Source organism: Capsicum annuum, chromosome 11, assembly GCF_002878395.1.
Source record: "Capsicum annuum cultivar UCD-10X-F1 chromosome 11, UCD10Xv1.1, whole genome shotgun sequence".
NCBI classification, from domain to species: domain Eukaryota; kingdom Viridiplantae; phylum Streptophyta; class Magnoliopsida; order Solanales; family Solanaceae; genus Capsicum; species Capsicum annuum.
Genome location: NC_061121.1, coordinates 210,705,868 through 210,717,738, shown reverse-complemented (window position 1 = coordinate 210,717,738; position 11,871 = coordinate 210,705,868). Strand labels below are relative to the sequence as shown.

The window sequence follows — 11,871 nt, the reverse complement described above, 5'->3', positions numbered from 1 at the left end:
CTGAAAATTGGCAATAGCATAATTTTAGCTACACTAAATTAAATAAGTTAAGTGCATATTAAGGTTGTGCTAAATTCAAAGTTCAAACTAAAAATACCATATAATATGAAATAAAGGATAAGTGATTTTTGTTAATTTAGCAAGTTGATAGAAATTAATCTTTTCTTTTCACATCCCTAATGAGTATGAATTATGAATATTTAATAAAGATTGTTAAAGTCACGCAATGATCAGTTGGTAGAAGACTATCGTATGCTACAATAGCTAGCATTAATGGAACTTAGATTACAAGTGGTCAACTTGGATCCTCCTATTTATACTTAGACGTCGAATTAGATCTCGCATCAACCAAAAAACACTGAGCTGTGCAACGTACACACACACACACAAAATAAAACTACACTATTTTCCTTCTCTTCTACTCTAGTTTTATTTTGTCCTTTTAGTACGTCTTTTCACCCTTATTCTTTCTCATGGATCTCTTTTCTAATTTGTTCTATGGTCTTCCTTTATACTACCTACTCTATTTGATATGGAAGATTATAGATCGAAAGAAGCACCAAAATTGTTACATTTTGGACTACGAATGTCACAAGCCAACCGATGATAGAATGCTTAGCACAAGATTTTCAGGCGAAATAATTTGGAGGAACAAACACCTTGGCCTAAATGAGTATAAGTTCCTGTTGAAATCTGTCGTTAGCTCGGGTATTGGTGAAAAAACGTATGCACCACGAATGGTGTTTTATGGCCGCGAAGCAAGTCCTACGTATGAAGATGGGATCTTGGAGATGGAAGAATTTTTCCATGATAGCATTGGCAATCTCTTCAAGAGGAACAAAATTTCCCCTGGTGAAATCGATGTCCTTGTGGTGAATATATCAATGTTAGCTTGTATGCCATCGATGGCAGCTCGAATAATCAATTACTACAAGTTGAGGGAAGACATCAAGGTGTACAACATCACCGGGATGGGGTGTAGTGCTAGCCTCATATCAATAAATATCATTGAAAGTATTTTCAAGAATGAGAAGAACAAGGTTGCACTTATGGTGACATCTGAGTCCTTGAGCCCAAATTGGTACTCGGGGAACGATAGATCTATGATTCTTTCCAATTGTTTGTTTAGGTCAGGGGGTTGCGCGGTTTTATTGACAAACAAAATGGCTTTGAAAAACAAGGCCATGTTCAAGTTGAAGCAGCTAGTTAGGACACACCATGGTGCAAAAGATGAAGCATATGATAGTTGTGTACAAAGGGAGGATGCTCAAGGTAACATAGGGTTCCACCTTGATAAAACACTACCAAAGGCCGCTACTCATGCACTAGTCGATAATTTGAAACAAATTGCACCCTTGATCCTTCCGGTGAGGGAGCTACTTCGATTTTCAATTACGTTATTTGTGAGAAAAATGAATTGGAGATCAACAAAAAGAGGACCTAAACCAGTGATCAATTTCAAAACAGGTGTGGATCATATTTGTCTACACACAGGAGGAAAAGCAGTGATTGATGGAGTTGGTGCAAATTTGAACCTAAGTGAGTATGATTTAGAGCCAGCAAGAATGACATTGCATAGATTTGGTAACACTTCAGCAAGTAGCCTTTGGTATGTGTTAGGGTACATGGAGGCCAAAAAAAGGCTTAAAAAAGGTGATAAAATGCTTATGATTAGCTTTGGAGCAGGATTTAAGTGTAATAGTTGTTTGTGGGAAGTGTTAAGAGATTTGGGAGATGGAAATGTGTGGAAAGATTGCATTGATAATTATCCACCAAATACTTTGGTGAATCCTTTCTTGGAGAAATTTGGGTGGCTGCATGATCATGAAGATCCAGACACCTTCAGTTTTCCAGATGATTATGTTATCTCTTGAGTTTTTTTTTTTCTTTTTTTTTTTTTTTCAGTTTAAAAAAGTATTTATGTTTTTTCTTGCTTAAGAAAGAACAATATCTAACTTCCATGTATTCAACTTCCAAGATCAATCATACTATTGTTCTTATTATTCTTAGTATTTTACTAATTTTCTTCTTTTTATATTTCTTGAAATGGCAATGTTGTTAATTTAAGTCAATATTCTCCGTTTTAACCAATTTTTCTGATATGTTTTTCTTTTCAAACGTTCTCACTAGATTAAGGTTGTGTTCAGTACGAAGTAAAATGTTTTTCATTTTTCTTAAAAATATTTATTAGGAAAATAAGTTGATTTCTTATTTATTTTTTTGTTCGGTAAGTAAGCAAAAAATATTATCCAATGCTAAAATACTACCTAAAAAGTCTTATATATATAAGGGAAACTATCTAAATAATCCACATAGTGGTGACTCTCTTTTTTATCTCTCATAAGAAAAGTCCTACAAAATTAACATTCATAAGAAAAGTCCTACAAAATTAACATTCATTTTTTTTTATGTATAATAGCCTGTTTGGGATTGCTTATTTCCTCCAAATAAGCACTTATTTTGAGAAAGAAAAAACAATTTTTTAAAAAAGAAAAATGTTTGGTAAACTTGCAAAAGTGCTTTTAAAAATAAGAAGAAACAGTTTTTCTTTATGACAAAAATATCCCTATCACACACACACATATATATACTTTATTAATTAATTAACAGATCTTACAAGTTTGATTAACGTTTGATTTTTAAAATTTTACATTTCATATTTACGTCATAATTCTTTATGATTTATATATTGTTATTTTATTTTCACTCATTTTTTTAAAATAAATTTGAAAATATCATTGATGATGATGACTAAAAAAAATATAAATTATTTTATTATTATTAATGAATACAATTGACAGATGAATCACGTTACAAGATTGTATTTTGACATCACATATAAATTTTTTTCTCGAATATTTAATTTTAAATAAATAATTCATGAAAAGTGACATATTTGTTAAAATATAGTGTATATATATATATGAATATGATGACTGTTTATTCATAGTAAATTTTGACACTGTAAAAATATATTAAAAAAATAACAAATAATAGATAGAATTTTATTTTAAATATTTGTCATTAGGTAGTATCACTGGGTTTGTTGTTATTGTTGTCGTCATCAGGTAGTATACATTATATGAATTTGGTTACTTAGTTTTACAATTGAAACGGTAAAAACATATCCAAAAGAAAAGGTAACAAATAACAAATATTATCTCATTTAGATATTTGTAAGCATGAATATAGTGTTTGCTAACTTTTAGTGATTTAATTTATGAAATAACTTTTGTATTTAGTTTTGTTAGATGTTTTAAGTAATATTTAAATTATTTAAGTAATATATCACCATTCAATTTTTTTAATGTATTTATGTATATAAATATTGATTGAAAATTTTAGAGTACGTACTTTTTAATTAAATAAAAAAAATTAATTAAAAATATTAACATAGATATTTAAAATAATTTTTCTCTATAAATTGATTTTAGTAATAAAGGCTATTGATAGATGTCCTTTTTGGTCATTTGTCTCAAAAAAACACTTCTTGAAAAAGATTATCCAAATATAATTTGATTATCAAAAACACTTTTCGAATGAATTTACCAAACATAAATTGCTTTTTTTAAATGCACTTTTTTGAAAAGTCATTTTATAAAAGTGTTTCTCAAATAAGCAGTTTTGTAATAGCAATCCCAAACTGGCCCTAAGACTTTTACTTATTTATCCATCTATACTTCAAATAACTTTAAACAACACTACTAGAAATTAGCCCTATGGCAACGATTCAAAAACCGTTGCAATAGATACAAAAACCATTGTGATAGAGCTATCGCAACGGTTTGGCAGGCGTTGCATATGTGAGCGTTGTAATAGAGCTACCGTAACGACTTTTGCAACTGTTTCAATAACCGTTGCAATAGATAGACCTATTGCAACGGTTCATTTTAACACCTATTGGGACGCTTCATATTGTCTATAGCAACGGTTAAGAACCATTGCAATAGACTATATTACAACGATAGAAAACCGTTGCAATAACTCTATTGCAACAATTTTTGAATATCTACTGCAACACTGATTGATCTTTAGCAACGACTTCTAACTATCTATTGTAATGCTTTTTGATGCCTATTGCAATGCTTTTTGACGCCTATTGCAATGCTTTTTGCTACCTATTGCAATGCTTTTTAACATTTATTGCAATATTTTTTTGCTACCTTTTGCAACGATTTTTGTCACTTATTGCAACGATGACTACATATGTACAAGGAATTATAGTTCTAACAAATGAAAATGAGAGTATCCAAAAAAAAAAACCTCCAGAAGGTGATATTCTTAGCACATCATTACCCTGGACTCATCAGTATTAATAGGAAAGAGGATTTATAAGAACACTTGTTATTGAACATGATGCCAAATCTTGTACAACAAATATTTCCACACACAAGCATAATGAAAGTTCACAATTAATCCTTGGCAATTTCTGAGCTAGCAGCCAACATGTGCCATAACTTACCGAACAAGAAAACATCAAAAGATACCACATCATTTCCTTTCTTGCAGCATTGACCAACAAACTTATCACCGAAGGAGCACCTCTGATCTCCAACATACAAAGGAATTTCACAATCGGAGAGCATATAACAAACACTTAGATCGTTATTTCGCGCAAAAGCTATGGACAACATCTCTAGCTTCTTAGTATGGGCACTTATGAAATAAAACACCTAATCTGTAAGGAGGCCACCTTGAGTTGCACGTGGTCATTGTAGAAGTAACTACTGCTTGACGTAAAACACAAAGCGGATTCCTCTTCGATGATTTAGGAAGATTTCAGGCTGATATATACTCGTTGCACTAGACTCACTTGAATAATTTCAAGCAACAGATTCTTCATCCCTGTCCAAACCTTCCTGCATTAGATTTTTAATGAGATTACTGAGTTATCAGAGAAAGAGTAAACTGCAAAAGCAGCCAACATAACTTTTCCTTAGTAATAATAAGCTAAGTTTTGAGTACATCTACGTGACATGAAAGTCAAATTTAAAGTTCAAGGGAACACTTCCAAAACAACATGACAAAGGCCATATAGCATTACTTGGACCACTAACAGTTACTTGTAAAAAAAAATAAGGCTATAAAAGAAATTGAAGAGGCATGACTCATTTATTGATAAGGAACTTGAGCTATTTCCAAAAGCTGAACCACCACAAAAAACAAAAGATAATTCAGTTGTGCGGAAGTAACTCTTAAATTGATGCTTTAATGTATCAAAATAATTACCCTACACTCTCACAGAAAAAAAGAAAACCAAAACAGACTGACATCACACTTGAAATATTAGCTTGTTTAGGTGCAACTCAAATTGATGTGTGTTCATCTGCTATTACTAGCTACATGTTAAGATTAAATTAGACTGAATTCTAAATAGAGGTGGGAAAAATGAGCAAATAGTGCTAGCAGGTGTGGAAACAGTAAATAGGTTACCTAGACCAGGACTCGAATCTGTTAAATTTTCTTCTATTTTCTCCCGGACCGACATGTTTTTTTTCAGATTAAAATCCTTCCAAAGGGAAAATGTAACAAATTCAAATATCTTCTGTTAGGTTCTTATTGCTAGCAACCTGTAGTACTCCAGGTTCCCTGGCAATACTCCAGCAACAAGGAAGGCAATACTATAGAAAATAACATCCACATCTACAACTTTTTATGGGAAAGGAATATATGACTATTCCAGCAACTACTTATGAGCCTTGTGAAAAAAATATAAACCATGTGGTAGACCACATACCTGTACTTTTCCGTCATATGAGATTAGCGTGCAACCTTTGACATCAGCTAATGTTTTTGGTGTCACCTGCAATAATTGTCAAGATTTAATACTGCAGAAACTAGAAACAGTTGATACCTACCAAAACACCGCCTTAAAATGTATTACAGTTATTACGTTCATGCAGTACTCGTTATTATTTTGGATCAAATGATTTAGGATTTCTGACATGTTGAGTTGAGGAAACAAAATTGCACTTTACGGTGATTGAGAAAAAATTATTACTATTGGAAGCATGCTATGATTGAGATATTAATAAATGAACTCAGGCTCTCCAAAACAAGATTAAAAAGAACCAATACCTTGCTTCCCGTCTTCCTCTTCTTCTTTATCATGCTGCTGAGGCGGGCTCAAGAATGCATACTCATTTTTCAGTGGAGGTCCACAGAGTTCCTTGTGCCAATGAAGTGTTATTCTGTCTTAAAGTTGGAGGTAGTTTTCCCTGTAGAAATTTTCAAAAAGGTCCATCGCCTCTAACTTTAGCAGATTGTCAAAAGATGAAGCAAGGGTGCCCCCGAGGGCATTATGTGACAGGTTAAGATAGAGTAATTTTGGAAATGATTCGTGCACGTTAATGGGAAGTATACTACCTAAGCAATTATCTGATACATTAAGCATTAGAAGAGTTGATGCTTGAAACTGAGAAGCCACAGGAATTCCACCATACAAACGGTTGTTTCTCAAAGACAACATAAAAAGTGTATTATTATACAACCAAGCGGGAACATTTCCTTGAAGGGAATTATAGGACAAAGACAGGGACTTCAAATTGTGTTGTTTGGCAATGAACAAAGGAATTACATGGCCATAGTTCTGGTTCAGTCTAATATTTCGTAAGTCAAGGAACACAAGTTGAAAATATGAAACCCAAGATGGAGTTTCAGTATCAACTTCAAACTTATTATTTGTAAGATCAATGACTTCAAGACTGGAGAGGTTAACAAATGATGCAAACAAAAGAAGTCCATAATACCTATTATGTGAAAGACGAAGAGTCTCGAGCAGAGTGAGGTTGCTGAATATGGATGAAGAAATAGTTCCCTCAAAACAATTGAAAGAAAGATCTAAAGAAACCAAAGAACTCATTCCACCAAGGCATGGATCAAGTACACCTTATATAAAGTTATCATGAAGATTTAACACCCGCAGGTTCCTAAGTGTACATATTCCTAAAAAGTGTAACAAGTAGTTAATATCTAGAAAAAATATAACTTTGTTATGCAAAATTTCAACACCCAATTTCACTGTAACACGATCAGTAAAAGTAAAGATGCATAATGTTCATTCTACAATCTACAAAGATTGGGAGTCAGCAACCCAGCTTTACTAGACAAAACACATGAAGGGCTGCCCGGTGCACTAAATCTCCCGTTATGTGTGGGGTTCAGATGAAAAATACCATATGAAAACAACAAGCAAAAGAGGTGACACTATAGAGTAAAATGTCCCATTACAGTGGTTAAGTTTAAGCCAAGATGGAACTTAAAATAACTATGATTCAGGCAGCATTACCTAAAAAGAAACCAGGAGAACCCCTGATATTGTTATGTGAAATATCTACTTTCAAGCATTGAGTGCTTTTCAAAGAGGTAGGTTAGTATGCTTTCATCATCAAGAATATTATCACTCAAATCCAACCTTTTGAGATTCCACAGTCTGCATAACGATGCAAGAAATATATAAAGCAACAAAAGGGTTGTTTTTTGTCAAGTTTATTAATCAGAGTAAAAATTGAGTTTCATGTTCATCAGAATAATCTGAAAACTCAACTCCAGGAAATATATACTTCATGCTTGCTATCTTATGCTGGCGCAAAGTTTGTTAATGGAAACTGGAAAAAGCTACAGACTAGAATTTCGTTCAGACCATGTTATTTATCAAAGAAAAGCTCTTTAGATATATATGGATGTCAGGTCACAGTGTTAGAACAAAAATCATGACGATTACTAGTTCCGATAGTTGATTTCTGGTAGTCAATTCAAAACTTTTCAAATTTTATCAAAACTTGGTTCCAGTATTCTCAACTGTAATGCAAGCATCACTATGGACCTCTCCTATATTTTCAATACTAGTTCTTTTCATAATGAAATTGCTAGAATACGAACCAAACTCCCAAATTTTAGGAATATTTATATTTTCATTACTGTTATATTTGCAATATTTATAACCACTAGGATGGATAGCAGTAGTAGCGGCAAGGAGAAGTTGCAGGTTAAACTAAATATTCCAAGTTTTAGAATAGTAATTCCTACTAGATGCTTGTGCCCTTACTTACATCTAGATATCAATGTGGCAAAACCTTAGTACTAAAAAGAGAACAATTCATCAGGAAAGAATCCATATTCTCAATATTACGCTTTCCCTTTACGGAAATCCATAATACCAAAACTATACCACCATAAAATAAACAGGAAAATAACGAACTACATGGTTAGTTAAAAAAAGACACATGAGAAGATTTTCATACAAGCACCAAAAATGGGGAGAGCAGGCATCTATAGTAACAGTCATTTGCAGAATAGTAGAAACACTATCAGATTTCAAATGTAAATTCCCAGCCACCCACCCCCCACTTCCTTCCAAAAAAATATATCAAGGACATGATCTCTGTGGGAATGAACAGGAATTTCACGTCAACTAATGTTACCATTGTATTAATAGCAACAACGAGGTGGTAAGAACGCCTGCTAATTTAGATAGTTTCATTAGATATGAGCAATTTTAACTTACTTTATAAAGCTCATTTCACACGTTTTATACATGAACGAACTATGAATATACAAATTAGGCAGGTTATCGTACCTGTTAATTTCATAGACAAAAAAGAAATAAAATTTTGATCTGAACTAGATCTCTTAACCAATTCTTTTGGAAATAATGTTGCGGTGATATTTAAAACCTCTAAAACTTCAAATTGGTGCAATCACAAAGTAGTATAAAAAATTACCTAAAATAAACTTCACATATAGCCATTCAAAATAAATGTATGAATTAAAGGACATATAAGACTAATAAAAAGGAAGAAGAAAAGAAAACTCAAGTTAATAGAATTCTTTTGAGAATTCTAGCTACCCAAGTTAATCAATTTTTAACAAGAAAGTTTGTCTTAGCGTTTCCTAAGGAGTTGGGACTTAACGAGGCATAGCAAGGCTAAACTTAACAGAGCTTAGTGTAGCTTGGTGAAGCTAGGCTTAGCGAGACTTAATGAAGCTTAGCAAGGCAAGGCAAAGCCAGGAAATTTTTAGCAAGGCTTAGTGAGGCTAGGCTGAAAGGGGTTATAAGAGCACTAATATTATTGTAGTTTATACTTGATAAAAAATCATTTGAAATAACCACATTTCTATACTAGCGGAAGCACTGAGAAGAGAAATCTTGTTTATGCCAGCTCTTATCTTCACATTGCCATTGTATGTAAGTTTTGGATTATCTAATGCCCCATATACAGTTCGTACCCAAAATTTCACGATACATAGAAATTAGGAGATGCACAGACTAAGAAAATATAGTTTGTTAGGAAAAATTATGTTTTCATAGTCCCGAATAGAGTGGTTTTTTTCTTTACTGCTAGTTTTCCATTGACGAAAACATGCAAGACATGACCAGCCGACATAACAGTGAGATAAGGTTTCTTTCTGTTCTTTAGAAATCCTTCAATTGATGTTATATTTAGCATCATAGTTAGACAAGAATGCACACAAACTCCAGATTTTGATCAATAGACATGAGCCTATGTTGGTCACAAAAATCGTGTACAACGTTAGAACAAAAATCATGACGATTACAATGACAATCGAGTGGTGGAACCAGGAACAAGCCAAATGCCAAGAACCACCGTCTTCTCCATGCTAAACCGTAAATAAAGTTTAATTATATCCACATGACGGAAGAAAATGGCAGGTGGAACCAGGAACAAGCCAGAGTAGCATAGGATTTCATATGAGTAATAAATAGAAACAAATATTTATTGCATGTTAAATTAAAATCAGACAAACAAACTAACTGAAACTGAGAGAATAGTAGAAATCAAGTAGCTTACACTATGTGATGATTGTTCTAAAGGATGATATAGTCATGAAAATTCAGTGTTGGGTCAAACCAGAGATAGAATTGTTCTTAAGGATGGTATAGTTATGGAGCATTCGTGGTGTGAATTGAGAACTATGAAATCTCATTTTCAAATTAATCACACTAGAGGCAAAGATATTAAGATATTTGTTTTTTATTTTTCCTATCCGTCCAAGCTTACAGAGTTATTCGATATATGTGCCGATGTAAATTAATAAATATATCTCATAAAATTAATCAGATTGTGTCAAAGTTGAACAAGACTGCACAATTATATAAAAGATGAAGTTATGGGGGCATGAATAAAGCTTACATAAAAGGCAACAACAACTCCTAATGTAAAATGAGCATGCAATTTTAGAGCTGCATTGAAGAAATCATAGTAATATTTGTCCTTAGAGATATGTCCAGAATCTGTGGAGGTACCAAAATAGTAACAAGATCCGGATGATCCTCCTTCTCGATCCATACCTATTTTTGTTTGTTTCAAACCTAGAGCTAAACATACCCAAAAAACAATACGAAAACAGAAACTGTACCTAAAATTGATAGGTACAGAAACACCAAGTTGTCTTAGTGATTGAACCAAATCATAGATAAATGCCACTTACAAATTAGAAAAAAATTGAAGCAGATTTAAGAATTTAAAAGAGGAGAAAAAAAATGTGTAACATGGAGAAGATGACTTTGTAAGATTAGTGTTAAACAGGGAAAGATGAAAATATCTGGCATGATAAAAAGAATGTGACAGCAACCCACCTCCAATCCCAACCCCACCCAACTTAGGATTCAAATACATATTCCTACTCACAGTAGTGGCTGAAGCAGCATTGAAATCAAGGTACAATGGTCAGAGTAGTGGTACAATCAGAGGAGAATGGTGCTCGGAGCAATAATATGATGATCAGCGTATGGTGGTCGGAGCAACAGTATTATGATTGACGTATGGTGGTCGGAGTAGTGACGGATCGGACTTAGTGAAATTTTTTTGGCGGATTGAAGTATGCTAGATGAAAAGTGATGAAAGGGTTTTTTTTGACGGATTGGAGAATAAAGGGTTTTTGTTGGCGGACTTAGCAAAATTTTTTGGTGGGAATAGTTATACCGTTGCAATAGCTTTTTTTATTCAATAAAGCGTTGTCATAGATGATTTTATGACAACGGTTCATACAACCGTTGCTATAAGACACTCTAGTGCAACGGTTCTTCAACAATAACAACGGTTATATTATAAAATAGTTCTACTAGAACAATTTTTTTTTTACAACGGTTGTAACCGTTGCAATAAAGGGTCTATTGCAACGCTTTTGGAACCGTTGCAAAAAAGTTCGTTGCAATAGGGGTAATTTCTAGTAGTTCAACTCTTTATATTTATTTATCGTTCGATTTCTAATTTTTTTTCTTTTTAAATTTTACTTTGATTTTTATTTTTTTCTCTTTTTTTTTCTCAACCTTTACTATTTCCCCCCTTTCTTCTCTCAACTTTTGCTCTTTTCTCCTTTGATTTTTCTTTTCTTTTTTAATTTTTTTTTCTCAACCTTTATTTTTTGTAGTCTTTATTTTCTTTTTTCTCAATCTTTTCTTCTTTTCTCCTTTCAACTTCTATTCTTTTTCTTTTTCTTTTCTCTTTTCTTTTTCTTGGATTTTTTCCTTTTTTATAAAATATTTTTCCTTCATGTTTTTCTTTTTCCTCAACTTTTTATTTTCTTCTTTTCTTTTCTTCGATTCCTTCCAAAAACAAGTTAGGGGCCATGAAAAAAAAAAATGACACTGCCATATTGTATCTTGATTTATGAGATATTCTATAAATCTTGCCTTAGAGGTAGATGTCACGACCCGACCTCGGACCTGAATGTGACGAGTATCTCAAACCCACCGCGGACCGGAGACCACCCTCTTAGCCTTACCTCAATAGCACATAAATACAATGACCAAAACATCCTAACACTGTCCACAAAAGCCTCTAAAACCAGAATACCAACTTAAGTCGGACATGCCCTCGACTACGACCAAAAAAATCCAAAATAAAA

General features: G+C 32.9%; 2 protein-coding genes across 2 annotated transcripts; one reads left to right on the top strand and one right to left on the bottom strand.

The window, feature by feature from the left end:
- The first annotated feature begins 346 nt into the window (after positions 1-346).
- On the top strand, positions 347-2,003 carry LOC107846850 (3-ketoacyl-CoA synthase 3-like). Its single transcript, XM_016691123.2, has one exon. The coding sequence runs from the start codon at positions 474-476 to the stop codon at positions 1,872-1,874; it is 1,401 nt and encodes a 466-aa protein (XP_016546609.2). The 5' UTR covers positions 347-473; the 3' UTR covers positions 1,875-2,003.
- Positions 2,004-4,823: 2,820 nt separating this feature from the next.
- LOC107846298 (receptor-like protein 14) lies at positions 4,824-6,862 on the bottom strand. Its single transcript, XM_016690725.2, has 5 exons — positions 6,255-6,862; positions 6,079-6,191; positions 5,859-5,869; positions 5,738-5,803; positions 4,824-4,859 (listed from the first exon to the last, which is right to left on the bottom strand). Exons 1-5 carry the CDS (start codon positions 6,860-6,862, stop codon positions 4,824-4,826), a joined length of 834 nt encoding a protein of 277 aa, XP_016546211.2.
- Positions 6,863-11,871: the final 5,009 nt, after the last annotated feature.